At 41.5% G+C, this 17,591-nt stretch overlaps 1 protein-coding gene across 2 annotated transcripts in view; it reads left to right on the forward strand.

The window, feature by feature from the left end:
* The window catches only part of LOC140465061 (E3 ubiquitin-protein ligase RNF144B-like), an 80,697-nt gene that overhangs the window by 56,010 nt on the left and 7,096 nt on the right, over window positions 1-17,591 (forward strand). For both annotated transcript variants that reach the window (XM_072560906.1, XM_072560904.1), the window contains 4 exons: window positions 2,391-2,451; window positions 7,863-8,067; window positions 12,416-12,560; window positions 13,504-13,593. In XM_072560906.1, the coding sequence (XP_072417007.1) occupies window positions 2,391-2,451; window positions 7,863-8,067; window positions 12,416-12,560; window positions 13,504-13,593 (501 nt within the window). The remainder of the gene's footprint in view (window positions 1-2,390; window positions 2,452-7,862; window positions 8,068-12,415; window positions 12,561-13,503; window positions 13,594-17,591) is intronic.

Consider the following 17,591-nt stretch of genomic DNA (forward strand, 5'->3'; position numbering starts at 1 on the left):
GAAATGAGGAATGAGGAAGCTGTTGAAGTCCACATTGATGCCTTGGGGTTGAAGTGTTCCGAGGTGGAAGATGAGGCGTTCTTCCTCCAGGCATCTGGTGGTGGGGGAGCGGCGGTGAAGGAGGCCCAGGACCTCCATGTCCTCAGCAGAGTGGGAGGGGGAGTTGAAATATTGGGCCACGGGGCGGTTTGGTTGATTGGTGCGGGTGTCTCGGAGATGTTCCCTAAAGCGCTCTGCTAGGAGGCGCCCAGTCTCCCCAGTGTAGAGGAGACCACGCTTCAGGCTCACTGCCTTTATTCCTGATGAAGGGCTTTTGCCCGAAACGTCGATTTTGCTGCTCCTTGGATGCTGCCTGAACTGCTGTGCTCTTCCAGCACCACTAATCCAGAATCTGGTTTCCAGCATCTGCAGTTATTGTTTTGACCACAGTATCAAAATGGTCTAACAAAACTGGAATAGATGGGAATTGAGGAGGAAACACTGCCTTTTGAAATCACTCTGAGCACAAAGGAAGATGGTTGTACATATTGATCGATCATTTCAGCTTCAGGGCGTCATTGCAGTTCTTCCTGTAGCTGCTTCATCAGTGACCTTATCTGCACCATGTGATCAAAGGTGTGGGCATTTGCTGCTTGTAGCATGATTCCTCCAGTTATTGAAGCAGTCCATATTCACATGCAGCATAATCTAGACCACATTCAGGTTCAGCTAACAATTGATAAATAACGCAGACACACCATACAAATACCAAGCAATGAATACCTCCAACAAGATAGAAACAAAGGCTTACACCTCGATATTCAATAGCATTTCTTGTGCTGAATCCCTCACTGTCAACATCCTAGGGGTTACCATTGACCAGAAACTGATGTGGACCAGCCACATAAATAATATGACTACAAGAGAAGGTTAGAGGCACGAGGTTCTGTGGTGAGTAGCTCATCCTCTGTCTCCTCAAAGCTTAAACACCATTTACCTCCACATTATTGTGACAAGACAGGTCGAGAGCAATTGATAAAACATACAGCATCTTGGGCTTTATCAACTGGGTTATAGAATACAAAAGCAATGAAGTCCTACTTAACTCGTATGTTTGACCTCAACTGGAGTATTGCACCTAGTTCCAGACATCACATTTAGGAAGGATGTGAAGATAGAGTGCAGAAAGTATTCGTGGAGAATGGTTCCAGTGAAGAGGAATTTTATTAAGTAGACAGATCGGAGAAGTGGGACTGTTTTTCCTTGGAGAAGGGAAGGTTAAGAGGAGATTGATAGAGGTAATTCAAATCATGAAGGTTCTCAGTGGGCAGAGATGGGATTACTAAAAGGACAATAGATATTAGCAAAAAGTCAGATTTTCCCATCAAATGGGAGTGTGCTTACCCTCAGGTGTTCCTGACAGCGTCAGGGACCCGGGTTCGATTCCAGCCTTCGGCGACTGTCTGTGTGGATATTCTCCCAGTGTCTGTGTGGGTTTCCTCCGGGTCCTCTCGTTTCCTCCCACAGTCCAAAGCTGTGCAGGTTAGGTTAATTGGCCATGCTAAATTGCCCATAGTTTTCAGGGATGTGTAGGTTAGGTGCATTAGTCAGGGGAAATGTCAGAGTCATAGGTTAGGGGAATGGGTCTGGGTGGGTTGTTCTTCGGAGGGACGGTGTGGACTTATTGGACCAAATGGCCCGTTTCCCCACTGTCGGGATTCTGTGATTCTTAAAAAAAAAGAAATCTATGATGTTTTCAGCTGGTTTTAACTTTGTCAATGCTAAATGCAAATAAAGTGCTACAAAACAGCTGCATCAGTGGCTTTGCTGAGTAATTCAGCGAGTAGCCAAATGACAGTAAAGCCACAGAGGTCCAGCTGTGATTTAGGGTCAGACACCAAGCTGACTGGTCTCAGCCAGAGTGATGATGCTGTTGGGGATTTTAATTACTCCAATGGCAAATAACTGCTGCTTTCTTTCACAGTTTCTGTCTGCACATATTAAACAGTCTGTTGAGGATCACTGTTATACTTCAGACATGAAGATTTGGCACTTAGTTAAGGTGTAGCGGGGCAACTAATATGCATGCATCTGAGATCAGTGAGGGTCTGGATTAGAAATGCAGGTGCTCCGGGAAATACTTCTCGAGATCATTCTATGATGTGCTTGTCTGTTCCCCTTCCCTGCTGCCCAGTTTTATCTCCTAACGGCTGGTGTCTGGACACAGCAGCAGCAGAAATGGTTTCATTGCTCAACAGTGTTCTCAGTCACTAACAACAATTGGCAGAAGTAAAGTGCAAAGGCGTATTTTGGGTGTTTATCTGTATAAGTAAATATTTATGACTTTTTGTTATTTTCAGAAAGAAAAGTTCCGGTTTTGTTTAACTTGTTTTGTTTTATATTTGTTTCAGATTGCATGTTTGGTTCCAGCTGATGTGCTTCAGCTGTACCAGCAACTGAAATTTGAACAAGGTGTGCAACGTTTCTATGTGCAACAGCATGATGTATTGGTATTCTCCACTGGGGCTGCTTTTGCTTCTGACTCTCAACTATTGCAAAGCAATATTCGCATAATCAGTGCATCAGCTGGAGATGTCAATGTGCTTTTGTGTTTTACATGGTTACAGATGCAAATCTTTCATATCTTTAATATCTTCAACAACTAGCTGATCTAGCTTAATTGTGCTTTGCCTTGTCGCACCTAAATTTTGCTTGACTTCTGATTCTTCAGACATTTTTCTGCACTTGCTTTGTTACCTTCTCAAATACATTGCATACTGCTCAATAGGATAATGCAGGCTCATTTCCTCTTCAGTCCCAGATGCAAGGTAAAATGTGTGCAAATTGTTTGGTTGTTTGTATTAAGACATGATTTACATGTATCAAGACAGGCCAAAAGAATTCTTATCAAGTTTCTACTTCAATCAGAAGAATGAATGGAACCAGAAAATGAGAAAAGACATGTATCAACCTAAATTTTTTTTTTCCCACAGTCTTGTGCACAACTGGTATTATCACAAACTCTACCCCAACTACTTAATGGCCTTCTCAAATCTACGTATAAATGATCTTATAATGGAAATCTTCCTGACTGCTTAATCCTCCCCAGTCTATTTACATCCAGCTGTACAATAAATGCTGTACCAAATACTTAATCCGCTGAGGGAACATTCTGTGCAATTGCTCCCTGGTGCCAATAATGAAACTGCGGCACACTCATTCATCCCCAATGGTTTCCACCATTTTAACCATAGCTATTTGCATTTACTAACAATGCTGTCTGAACACAGGAAACAATCACAATGATAATTGCAGTCAAGAGGCCTGTGATTGCAAATAGAATACAATGGTTACAGTTGACCTTGGAGATACTAGCAAGAAGGGGGATGGATTTACTTGCTGGTTGGAGAATTTGAGTTAGAGAGGCTGAACAGGCTGGGGCTGTTTTCCCTGGAGTGTCGTGAGGCTGAGGGGTGAACTTATAGAGGTTTATAAAATCATGAGGGGAATGGATAGGGTAAATAGACAAAGTCTTTTCCCTGGAGTGGGGGAGTCCAGAATTAGAGGGCATAGATTAGATTAGATTAGATTAGATTAGATTACTTACAGTGTGGAAACAGGCCCTTCGGCCCAACAAGTCCACACCGCCCAGCCGAAGCGTAACCCACCCATACCCCTACATCTACATTTACCCCTTACCTAACACTATGGGCAATTTAGCATGGCCAATTCACCTGGCCTGCACATCTTTGGACTGTGGGAGGAAACCGGAGCACCCGGAGGAAACCCACGCAGACACGGGGAGAATGTGCAAACTCCACACAGTCAGTCGCCTGAGGCGGGAATTGAACCCGGGTCTCAGGCGCTGTGAGGCAGCAGTGCTAACCACTGTGCCACCGTGCCGCCCACAAGGTTTAGGTTTAGTGTGAGGGGGGAAAGATATAAAAGAGACCTGAGGGGCCACTTTTTCATGCAGAGGGTGGTATGTGTATGGAATGAGCTGCCAGAGGAAGTGGTGGAGGCTGGTACAATTGCAACATTTAAAAGGCATGAGGATGGGTACATGCATAGGAAGGGTTTGGAGTGATATGGGCCGGGTGCTGGCAGTGGGACTAGATTGGGTTGGGATATTTGGTTGGTATGGATGGGTTGGACCAAAGGGTCTGTTTCTATGCTATACATCTCTATGACTCTATCTCAAATTATGATTAATGGTTGGAAAATGTCATCATTTGCAGTCTTGTGATTTGCCTTTTCAGCAACTCTGGATCGTGGAATTTACCCCTCCATATTGCCTTATGATTATCTCTGTTTATACTGCTTCCTAGATTCTTGAGGAACTAGATTCCAAAAAAAGCTGAGCATCTTACTGAGCAATCTAATTTCCCTGCCAACTAGGATATTTAATCTAGCTTTTAAATAAGCTGGCAGCATGTGGTATGATACTCTTGGGTGAGGACAGATTGGCCTCACTTTTTGATTGACAACCGAAAACTGCTGATGTGGAATATCTATCCTTCCATGTAGATATCAGTTCAGCAAGGCACTCCAGGTCAAGGAGCTGTGCCCAGTAAGAGGGAGTGATCATTGCTTCTAGAAGTCTAGGGTGAAGAGTTCACTGCTTTCAAAGACTATTAAAGTGTGTAGTCACTGCTTTTCTGTTGATGGAGATAACAATAAATGCTGGAGAAGCTATAAAGTATTGTTGGGAATAGAGGAAGAATAAGCCAGTGCTACTCTACATCTGAATAAAATTTTTCCTTTTTTTTGTTTAAAGTTTGCATTCAATAATATATCGTGTCCACTCCTGTCCAATTAGTGTGCAATTCAGAACTAATTCCACTTCTCCCACCATAACATGATGTGGAACGCACCACAAAAGGGAAACCACTTGTATTTTCTTTTTCTGTGTTGAAAAGATGAGAAGAGTTGGGAAGAGAGTGTTTTTGATGGGCACTCTGTGCACATTGAGGTTTACCCACCTCCTCCCTCAGTACCTTGGATCCACAATTCCTTGCTGTCCTAAAATACACTGCTTGAATCTCAGCGACACCCAGTACTAAATTCTTGCACATCTAGTTGCTCTGCACTCTTAAAGAGTCAGATTTTCTCTCCCTGAGAGTTGACAACCTTACTTTTTATTTTCTTGCTAGGGTCGTTGTATTTCTCTGCCCTGACCCCGCTCCAACATAACATACAACCCCATGAGATTTTTTGATGCTGCAAGTAAATATTAACTATTTTTAACTGCTCTGGAAATTTTTTTTAAATCTACATGTCCTCCTCCATCAAATATCCCTGAGAGATTATTATCAAATATTTTAAAAACTCTCAATGTTCATTATCACAATGTTCCTGAAATGGTTTCACTGGAGCAGAAATGAATGATCTGTTTCATTGGATTCAAAATTTCTAATATTATTCCCCTTGAAATGTTTGTTGATGGTGAAAGTCAATGTTCCTGTCCCAATTGTTACGCTGTCAGTGTGGACTACAGAGTATACAGGTTGTTGTTGTTGTTGTTGTTGTTATATCTGCTATTACCAAAACAAGTGAAGGCCTAAAACAGTTGAAGGAAAGAAATCCTTTAAAATACTCAAAAAGTCTTATGAGTACCATTCGCTTCCTGTAAGTATCACATTTTTTGTCACACTCTCCTTTTAGAACTTCCTGGATAGAGTAGACCTCATATACTTGGTAACAGTTTTAACAATATGACAGAAATGTTACCCCACTTCACATAACCTTTTATATTGACAATAGCTAATGCTTGGAAGGAATAGAAGATTCTCTTTCTGAGACAATGATTCAGGTAATTGCATAAACCACACCAACTTCATTGTTTGATCAAATTGCCCGCCCCAGTTGAATTATAGTACAAGTGTGAAATGTCCTTCTCCGTATTGGGGTTATTTTGCATTGAAACGTTCCCCACTGACATCTATTTGCATTCACTATTTTCAAAATATCATTCCTCTCCAGGAAAGTCCTGTTGGAATTTTGGAAATGCAAGTTAAAAAAAATCTAAATAGTTGCAACACGCAACCTAAGTTTTCAGATATTGTGTAGAATTTGGCCTGGTGACACTCTTAGTTTGTACTTCAATCTGAGTCCCTTGTAGTTAGGAGTAACTCAACAAAGCTCCTGGATGTGACTATTTTTAAAGTCTTTAGCAGAAAGTTAATGACCTGCTACAGTATCCTCATCACTATTTTATCATTCATACAAACATAACCAAAACAAAATCATGTAGTAAATTGGGGAACAAAACTGCCCTAAAACAATAACATTTTGGAACTTAAAACATGAACCTGATGTCTTTCAATGTTGATGCATCTGCTCCACATGAACACAATGAGTTGTAATCACTCTCGATTTCTTTATTCTTGTTTCCTGTAACCACTTAACTAACCTAACCTAATAATATCGCGTGCTGATGTCTGCTCTACGTTCATCCAGAAAAATGGAAAAATATTCAATCATATATATTCTACTTCCAGTTTATCACTTGTTGGTCATTAAGTTGTGGTCATTTTGTTTCATAATCCAAATGCAAATGTGGTTCGTTTTATTTCGAGCACTGGAGTGTAAGTCAGGATTTCAGTTATGGAGGTAATTCCTATGGGGAACCCAGGAAAAAGCAAAACATTAACTGAATAGCATTTTCTGAGTTGGCTTGAAAGGGTTCTTTAAAATGTTAAATACGATGGATCGTGATGGAGGTAAATGTAGAAACAATTCTTCTAATTCTGGGTTGTCCAAAATTAGGGATAGTCAACGCAAGATGGCCATGAATAAATAGATGAATCCAGGAGAAACTGCTTTAACCAGAAAGTTGTTCAAAAATAGATCGTTATGACATATAGCCTAGTTGAGGATTATAGCATTTAAGGGTAGGAATTGTCCCTTTTAAGGGAAAAGAATAAGTGAGGGACAAAGGCATTGAAAGATAACCTGACAACTTTAATTCGATGAAGTTGATCAAGAGGAGGCTGGTACCAATTTCTCTGCTGTAATTTCCATGTGATTGGTCTCTCTGGCAGTATTCATTTATTTTTAAAGTATTTAACAAATGGTGTCACCGTCAACAACCATTTCAAGGGGAATAATATTAGAAATTTTGAATCTGTTGAAGAGGATCATTTGCTTGTGCCCCAGTGAAACAATTTAGTGAGGACTGAGATAACATCTAGGGGTTGTGTAAATATTTCATAACTACTCGAGGGTATTTGATGGAGGACGACATGTAGGTTAAGTAAAATAGTTCAGAGCTGTTAAAGTTAGTCTCTATTTAATGGCAGCATCAACAAATGTCATGATACTAAGCGTCTCGACTATATATAAAAATGAAATCACTTCTGTTTCAATTTTCTCTGCCCCTTACATCATTGGCATTGTGAGACGATTGCCAACCACACCATCCCATGTGAATGTGAGAGCTGAAACACTTTGCAGATGATGAAATAGGTGATGTACAAGAAAATTAAATTGAATGTTTAATAAAAGATTAGTACCAGAGGTCTTCTGAACTCATTCACAGAAATTTGTCCCTCCAAACCTGACTTTCTCCTTACCTGACATCCAGGAAAATCTCCATCGATTAAAATGCACAGCAGTTGATTCAAAATCAAACCTTTTAGTAATTGTTTCACTAAGGTTGACACCTAATATTCATTTTTAAACCTTTGGGAAGAAGGCTACCCGTGTCACACAGTGGAACTTTAAAACATAAAACCCACAGTGATACATTAAATGGTGAGAAAACTCAACTGGCTATAAAATCTAATTTGTGTAGTGTTGAGGCTAGAATTGAAAATAATTTTAGGATTTAATGAACCAGTGGGATTGCAAATTTGTTTGACGTTTCTTTGTTTTGTTTTTAGAAGTCCATCTGGATCCTTTCAGGACATGGTGCCCCATGGTCCAATGTCAGGCTGTATGCCAGGTAGCTGATTCTCACCAGGCTGTGTCAGTCCAATGTCCCACCTGCCAGGTGGAGTTTTGCTCCGTTTGCAAGGCCAGTTGGCATCCAGGGCGGGCATGTCAAGAGAGCCAGCCCTTGATGCCCTCAAAAGCAAATGATGCAGGGTAAGAATTATGAGGCATGAATCAATAACCTTTGCTCTTGGAATGAACAGAACTTTGGGTGAATTTTATCACTTTCGTCCCTTTTGTCATCAGAATCAGAAGTGCCTAACAAGAGAGAGACACCAATGGAAACCATTATGAAATGAGAATAAGTGTTTTATTCCAGTATTAGTCCTTTATCATTTTAGATATCCAACTTTGGGTTTTTTGATATGTTTGTTGGGATATAAAAGACAACTGCGCAAGCGCTAAATTAGTGGCAAAATATTTATATTTCGGCCTTGTTCAGTTTTAACATTGTCCAAAGAAATGTCGAAAAAGCATCCCGAAGGGATGATTTGGAGATACCGGCGTTGGACTGAGGTGTACAAAGTTAAAAATCACACAACACCAAGTTATAGTCCATCAGATTTAATTGGAAGCATACTAGCTTTCGGAGACAACCACCTGATGAAGGAGCGGTGCTCCAAAAGCTAGTCTGCTTCCAATTAAACCTGTTGGACTATAACCTGGTGTTGTGTGATTTTTAACCTTATTCTAAAGGGAGCAATTAAATAGATGTTGTCTAACCTGTTCATACTGGTGAATTTCCACACAAATGTTAATCCTAATCAGATGTATCACAATCCTTGCTGAAATGTGGTCATTGTGACTATGTAGGGATGAGCAGTAGTTATTTTGATTGTGGCAAGCTTCCATTAACTTCATTGAGCTGATGTCAAGTTAAGCTAATCTGATTGCTTGAGAAAGGAATGTTGTCAGGCTGAGGTAAAAGATTTGTTCTTCTAATAGTAAGACGTTTCTTGTCTACTGGGATATTCGGAGTATTGTTTAATGTTTCTTCTTAAATGAGCCAATGGACTGAGGAGTGGCAAATGGAGTTTAATTTAGATAAATGTGAGGTGTTGCATTTTGGTAAGGCAAATCAGAATAGTTAGAATAGAATATCCTTTATTGTCATGTGTACTCCAGTACAGGAGTACAGTGAGAAGTAGTCACAATGGCTGCCTCTGAAGGCAGCATCGTAAGTAACAGTATGTAGGTACAAATCTCGGATACAAAGAGGAATAAAATAAATAAAAGAAGTAGTAGCATAATCTAGTTTCTGAAAAATAAGTTAGAAATAAGAGAGTTATAACATAGTTAAAGGATTGACACTACATTCTGGTAAAGAGTTTCAAATAGCAGCAGCACAGCATGCGGTCTGACTGCCGGTGCAATACCCCAGTCCAATACCTGTCCCACTCCGCTCCAGTCTCCATACTGATCCATACGGCTACTCAGCTGCAACAAGGTAAGTTGCACTGATCTGGGACTTGCTCGCCCTCATGCTGCACCAGGTCTCATTCCTCTTGTGCTGCTCAGGGAGTGCTTCCATGCACAATGTTCCAGGACCCATTTCCCCTAATGCTGCTTAGGGACTGCTAGAAACAGTGAAAAAGAAGAACAGGCAGAGCAAAGGAGCTCTGGGTGGATCATCCTACTCTGCCTCCATCTTGCTATCAGATCAGGATAAGACTTATAAAGTTAATGGTAGGACCCTGGGGAGTATTGCCGAAGAAGAGGAGTGTAGGTGTGTAGTTCCTTGAAAGTGGAGTTGCAGGTAGACAGGATGAAAAAGAAAGCATTTGGCACGCTTGCCTTCATTGGTCAATGCATTGAGTAAAGGAGTTGGGATGTCATGTTGCAGTTGTACAGAACATTGGTTAGACCACCTTTCGAATACTGCATTCAATTCTGGTCTCCCTGCTATAGGAAGGATCTTGTGAAACTCAAAAGGGTTCGGAAAAGATTTACAAGGATGTTGCCAAGACTGGAGAGTTTGAGCGATGGAGAGAGGCTGACTGAGTAGACAGACTATTTTCTCTGGAACATTGGAGTATGGTGTTTTTATAGATGTTTATGAAATCATGAGGGGCATGGTTAGGATAAATAGCCAAGGTCTTTTCCCCATAGTAGGGGAGCCCAAAGCTAGAGCACATAGATTAAGGTGAGAGGGAAAAGAGTGAAAAGGGGCAACATATTCACACAGAGGATGGTGCATGTATGGCTGCCAGAAGCAGTAGTGGAGGCGGATAAAATGACAACATTTAAAATGCATCTGGATGGGTATATGAATAGGAAGGGTTTAGAGGGATATGAGCCAAATGATGGCAAATGGGACTAGATCAGTTTAGGATACCTGCTCTTTTACCGTGCTGTATAACATTATGACTCTGCTCTGTTACTGTGCTGTATAATTCAGGCACTGCTCTGTTACTGTGCTATATTACTCTGTTACTCTGAAGTCAATTGAAATTTGGTATTGAGATCTTCCTAGACTAAGTGCTGAACTACTTGAGTGGAGCTTAAATTTAGGCTGTTGAACTTGACCTTTCTTTTAAAAAGGAGAGGAATTCTATGTAATGGAATGATTTAGTAGATTTTATTCTCTAACTTTGAAATTCATCTCCTTATTAATGGACACCACATTGAAGGAGAATTCTACTAAACATCTTTGATTACACCCCCCCCGCACCTTTTGTTTACATGAGTGTGATCTGAAATTATATGTCAGGAAGCAATTTTGTTTTAATTTGAGGTGAAGGTTTGAGGAACAGCAATGTGTCCCCAAATGTTGGACTTCCTCAAGGCAGTGTGGAGCCTGGAGCAGATCACTCATGACATCTGTTCTACAGTGTTTCAGACATTCAAGTGCATGAACTCTTTGATTCAAAGAGTGGCCAACCTCTTGGAAAGCCATCACACTGAGTTGTACAGAATGCATGTTGCATTATGTGGCCTTGAATGGTCAGATGGGTTGATGGGGCTGAGATGGTACTAAAGTCCCCACTTGGCTGCTTGTTCTATTGGGCATTGCATACATTCATTGAAAGGCTGAGACCAAGATAATGTTGATGGGAACCACCTCTCAAGTGATCTTTCATTGGTCCTTCCTCTTTTGTTTTTCCCCTCTGTAGCAATCCTACAGGAAGTCCCTGCGATTAGTGTTGCTCCTGCATCATGCCGTCAGTGCAACCACTGGAAATTTCCCCACTGGTGCTGCGATGCTGAAGACTGACGTTATGATCATTCCATTCAGCAATGCAAGCGACCAGCCTCTCTGCACTCCTGTCTAAACTACAGGGACTCAACCTGTTCCCCTTCCACCTTGGCTGTTATACCCTCCATGCCAACTTGCCCAGTGTCCACTCTGGGCAAACTTCCAGAGCTATGTTGGGTTGATATGAAATAAAGTTCTCAAAAATAAGTAGTCTTCACTATATTTCTAATAAAAAAAAAGTTCACTCTTGAAAGTCTGTTTAAGGTTTTAGATTTCACGTTTATTCCCTTATAAAAATAATCACTTCTATGTTCTCACCATATTAAAGGAAGCAGAACCCTTAATAGGCCATTTAAGTTGTCAATAAAACTAAGAGCTTGGAACTCCTGCTGAGACCATTGTAGCTGTTGGAAGTCAGTCAAACATTCATAAATACCCCTTCGGGAAATGTCATCAAATAATTTTTAAAACTGCTGGGAAGATGCTGCAGCATATAGTAGCTGACATGTTTTTTAAGATTTTGAGTTAAAAGTCACACAACACCAGGTTATAGTCCAACGGGTTTATTTGGAAGTACTAGATTTCAGAGCGCTGCTCCTTTATCAGTTACCAGATGAAGTAGCAGCGCTCCAAAAGCTTGTACTTACTAATAAACCTGTGTTGGACTATAACCTGGTGTTGTGTGATTTTTACCTTTGTCCACCTCAGTCCAATACTGGCACCTCCACATCATGTTTAAGATTTGAAGTTGGAGGCGATTTAATAACCTTCAGATCATGGCCGTTAAATAGACTTTATTGTTCAAAAACCTTTGTTTATTTGTGACTGCCACGTTATGCATCAAGTTGCTCAACGCAGCCAAATTAGAGTCTGTTTGAATGCAGCACTGAGTTAAAATGGTACGGCTGATTTTGGGTTTCCCTTATGTGTGAGTCATACCTTTCCATCAAACAGAAATTGGAAATAGCAACAAACTTCCACACTCTCATTACACCTATCTTTTTTGGAAACTCCAATCTGGATCATGGAGTCTACAAACGAGAACTAGTTCAGATTTTGTCTAAAATGGATTGTAATCAATAGTTCTCATTTATGTGTATGCGAAAATTTCAAATGAAGGAATATTGCTATTGATAATGAAATCATTGCTTAAATTGTAAATTGATTGATTGTGACACCTTCTAGTATACATTGTGGGTTGTTTTGAGATCAGCCTTAGACTGTTTATTTTGGCCAAGTTTGTGAGGCTAAATATGCATGTTAATAAATGTTAACTAACCTCTTTGCTTTTGCCTCTTTCTGTAGTGATTCCACCAACTTTGACGCCGATGCTCCCATTAAACAGTGTCCAGTGTGTCATATCTTCATAGAACGAAATGAAGGTTGTGCTCAAATGATGTGTAAAAACTGCAAACACACCTTTTGCTGGTATTGTCTTCACAATCTGGATGTAAGTGGATCATCAAAATGCTGTTTGACATTCAGAATACATGAATTTGCATTCTTTTAATTTGTTTGAAAGTTGTGATCTGGACAGATATTCTGATCAGGACAGATGTACTCACCTATGAAGTGACTGATCTTGTGCATTGTTTCTGTCCCTTGATCACACTACTGCACTGAGGTAGCCACTTAACTGGTCCATATAAAATGTACTTAGTTAATTGACTGGTTCTTTCTTGTGGACGCCACTACAAATTTTAAAAAGCATGTCCTCAGCTGTCAGTGAGAGTTAAAAAGCTAAAACTTCCATCGAAGAATTTATCAACTCATTTTCAGAAATCCACAATAAATCCTTAAAGGTATTTCAACAGATTATGGGGTTAGCTAGCTTAAATGGTCAGCATTCTCTTGCTAATTATCTTAAATCTACTGACTCCCTTGCTAGTGGGAACAGATTTTGCATGTTATTCTGTTGAAATCTCTCAATTTTGAACACTTCTGTAAAATCTGTCTTTATTTTCCCTTGCTCTCAGTAGAGCGATCTCAGCTTCTTTTGGTTCCATGTCTAGAAACTCCTGTACTACTATGTCATCATTTCCTGTATGACCAAGCTTTTGATCATTCCTTCCACAACCACCACCCCTCCCCATGTCTGTTTGGCTTTTCTATGTTTTCATTTTGTTAAAACATCTGTGAAGCATCATACGATGTTTCCTGTTAGTAATGCTATCGAAATTCAAATTGTTATGGGAGCAATAGTAGATCTTATTCAAAGAGTGCAGTGTTTCAAACCTCATCTTTAGAACAACAAACAGACCTATGTAAAATTGCATGCTAATCCTCACCTGTTATAACTTATTGATTTTTGAAAAACAAGGTATGAAATACATTTAGTATAATGTGACAATTCTGTGTAGTTTATTCAGATATTGGCTATTTGTATCTTTCAGAATGACATTTTCTTGAGACATTATGACAAAGGTCCATGTCGCAATAAACTTGGCCACTCTAGGGCCTCAGTTATTTGGAACAGAACCCAGGTGAGTAGCCATTTTTAAAAATTCTCTCTTGGGATGTGGCTGGCCATCCCTAGTTGCCCTTGAGAAGGTGGTGGTGAGCTGCCTTATTGAAACACTGCAGGCCATGTGCTGCAGGTAGACCCCTAATTCTGTTAAGTAGGAGATTCCAGGATGTTGACCTGGCAACAGTGAAGGAATGGCAAGTCAGGATTGTGAACGGTTTGGAGGGAACTTGCAGGTGGTGGAGTTCCCATATATCTGCTGCCCTTGTCCTTCTAGGTGGATGCGGTTGCAAATTTGAAAGGATCTTTGAATCTCTGCAGTATATCTTGTTGAGAATACACAATGCTGCTACTGAACGTCAGTGATGGAGGGAGTGGATGTGGTGCTAATGAAGCAGGATGCTTTGTCCTGGATGATGCCAAACTTCTAATAGAGTCAAAAAGCACGGAAACAGACCCTTCGGTTTATGCTGAACATAATCCCAAACTGAACTGGCCCCACCTGCCTGTTGTTGGAGTTATGCTCATCCAGGCAAGTGGGCAGCATCACCTCACACTCCTGACTTGTGCCTCGATGATGGACAAGCTTTGGAGGAGTCAGAAGGTCAGTTCCTTGCTGCTTTATTCCTAGCCTAACGGGGAAGATGGAAGCAGTTAAATTCCGTGCACATGTTATGTAGAGATATTGGTCTAGAAATACAGTTATGAAGTACTTGGAGGGATATCTGGAACAGCATAACCTTTTAGCTGGGACTGTTTAGCTTTTTCCAATTATCTCGCATCTTCTAGTCCTACTTCATCTGGAGATGCTCTTGGTCCTCGAACCAATGCGAGCAATACTGTGTTTGTGCACCTATAGGTAATATTAAGGTTTAGACCATTAGACATAGGAGCAGAAATAAGCCCATTTGGCCTATCAAGCCTGCTCCATCATTTGATCATGCTGATATGTTTCTCAAACCCATTTGCCTGCCATTACCCTGTAACTGGGGATCCCCTTACCAATCAAGAACCTATCTTTCTTAATTACATTCAATTACTTAGACTCCACAATTTTCTGCAGCAATGAGTTACACAGATCACCTACTGTCTGACTGAAGAAATTCCTCCTCATCTCCGTTCTAAGCGGTGGTCCCTTCAGTCTGAGTCTGTGTCATTCCTACAAGTAGGAACATCTTCTCCACTTCCAATCTATCCAGTTCTCTCAGTATTCAGTAAGTTTCAATCAGATTCCCCCTCATCCTTCTAAACTCCATCAAGTACAGACCCAGAGTCCTCAACAGCTCATGCAACAAACTCCTCATTCCCAGGATCATTCTTGTAAACCTCCTCTGGATCTCTCAAGGCCAGCACATCCTTCCTTAAGTAGCGGACCCAAAACTGCTCACAGTGTTCCAAATGTGGTTGGACCAGAGCCTTATGCCACCTCACCAGTACCTTTTATGCTCGCAGGTAGATAGGATAGTGAAGGCTCCGTTTGGTATGCTTTCCATTATTGGTCAGAGTATGGAGTACAGGTACAGGAGTTGGGAGGTCATGTTGCGGCTATTCAGGACATTGGTTAGGCCACTGCTGGAATATTGCGTGCAATTCTGGTCTCCTTCCTATCGGAAAGATGTTGTGAAACTTGAAAGGGTTCAGAAAAGATTTACAAGGATGTTGCCAGGGTTGGAGGATTTGAGCTTATAGGGAGAGGCTGAACAGGCTGGGGCTGTTTTCCCTCGAGCGTCGGAGGCTGAGGGGTGACCTTATAGAGGTTTATAAAATCATGAGGGACATGGATAGGATAAATAGACAAAGACTTTTCCCTGGGGTCGGGGAGTCCAGAACTAGAGGACATAGGTTTAGGGTGAGAGGGGAAAGATATAAAAGAGACCTAAGGGGCAACTTTTTCACGCAGAAGGTGAGGCTGGTACAATTGCAATATTTAAAAGTCATCTGGATGGGTATATGAATAGGAAGGGTCTGGAGGGATATGGGCCGGGTGCTGGCAGGTGGGACTAGATTGGGTTGGGATATCTAATCAGCATGGACGCGTTGGACCGAAGGGTCTGTTTCCATGCTGTACATCTCTATGACTCTATGGCTCTACGAATGTTGCCAGGGTTGGAAGATTTGAGCTATAGGGAGAGGCTGTTTTCCCTGGTGCGTCGGAGGCTGAGGGGTGACCTTATAGAGGTTTATAAAATCATGAGGGGCACGGATAGGGTAAATGGACAAGGTCTTTTTCTTGGGGTGGGGGAGTCCAGATCTATAGGGCATAGATTTAGGGTGAGGGGGGAAAGATATAAAAGAGACCTTCGGGGCAACTTTGCCACACAGAGGGTGGTACGGGTATGGAATGGGCTGCCAGAGGATGTGGTGGAGGCTGGTACAATTGCAACACTTACAAGGCATCTGGATGGATATATGAATAGGAAGGGTTGGGAGGGATATGGGCCGGGTGCTGGCAGGTGGGACTAGATTGGGTTGGAAGATCTGGTCAGCATGGAAGGATTGGACCGAAGGGTCTGTTTCCATGCTGTACATCTCTATGGTTCAATGGCTAACTGAATGCTAATGTTGTATTTGCCTTCCTATCTGAATCTAACTGAATCTGCATGATAACCTGAAGAGAATCCTGAACTAGGATTCTCCAGTCTCTTTGTGCTTCAGATTTCTGAAGTCTTTCCCCAGTTAGAAAATAGTCTATGAATCTCTTCTTCCAATGAAGTGCATAACCTTCCGATCCAAAATACTGGCAGAGTAAGTTGCTCCAGCTGGAGCATGTCTCTCTGCTTCTTTTTCTGTTTCCTCTTAATGCTTTTTTCCCTACTTCTGTCCGACTTCCAACGACAAATCCCGACTTTCAGTGACGACCTCCAGCTGACTCCTGACGTCCGATGGCTGGCGACCTCCCAGCCTGGTGCAGTGGCCTCCTGTGGCAGCTTCCTGGAATAGTGTGGCAACCTACCAGCCTGATGTAATAGCCTCCACGCCTATTGTAGTGGCCTCCCGGGTGGCGGTCTGAAACAATCTCTCCGCCTCATGATCCTCCCAGTGATGCCTGGCGCAGTCTGGAGCCAGGGCGTGGTGTGAACTAGAGACTCGATACTATTGTGGTCTGGGTTGGAAGACTGTTGTATTTCTGCAATGCAGGATATTATATTTCTCTATTCTCTAAGATCTTGTAACCAAAGAAGCTGTACTTAGGTACCTAAGTAGTGCTGTAAATGCTGACATATACACTTTTGACTATACTCATCAAGTATATGTGACAATAAAGGCTAACTCAGTCAATCTGTCACTTTCCCACATTGTATTCCATCTGCCTCTTCTACAAAGTGCTTGCAGCTTCAGCTAGTGATATTAAAAAGGTCTGGATGGATGGTACTTTTACTGAAAGAGAGTTTTTTTTTAAATTTGGAAAGTGAACAATAATATTCTAAAGCTTTTATTTAATATTCTAAATCATTATAGCGTTTATTGCTTCTATACATATGAGAGTGGTGAGTGGGAATTGGAGTGACTTAAACTGGCATGAGGAGCTATGGAATGGTGGGCAAATGGATAATGTTCAGCAATAGGGAGCATGAGGAAGCCCATTCCAAATTTGCCTTTCATAAAGGTCTTCCTTATGAATAGTAGTTCATGACAATTCTGTGATGCCCTGAACTAGGACTCTTTTGTAAAGCTGACCTGACCCCATGAAAATAGCAGAGGAGCTGGCCATGCCTTTCTCTGCAATGAAACCAGCCTGTTCGGGAGTTCAGGGCTTTTGACCCAAAACAGTTTGCACCTTTTAAAGTAACCTCTGATAATTGGACACCGCAGTATTAGGATGAAAATCGCAGAATCAAGACTAGATTTCCTTCCCTACAGTGTGGAAACAGGCCCTTCAGTCTACACCAACCCTCCGAAGGGTAACCCACCCAGACCCATTTCCCTCTGACTAATGCACCTAATGCTATGGGTAATTTAGCATTGCCAATACACCTGACCTGCATGTGGGAGGAAACCGGAGTACCCAGAGGAAAC

Source organism: Chiloscyllium punctatum, chromosome 41, assembly GCF_047496795.1.
Source record: "Chiloscyllium punctatum isolate Juve2018m chromosome 41, sChiPun1.3, whole genome shotgun sequence".
NCBI lineage: Eukaryota > Metazoa > Chordata > Chondrichthyes > Orectolobiformes > Hemiscylliidae > Chiloscyllium > Chiloscyllium punctatum.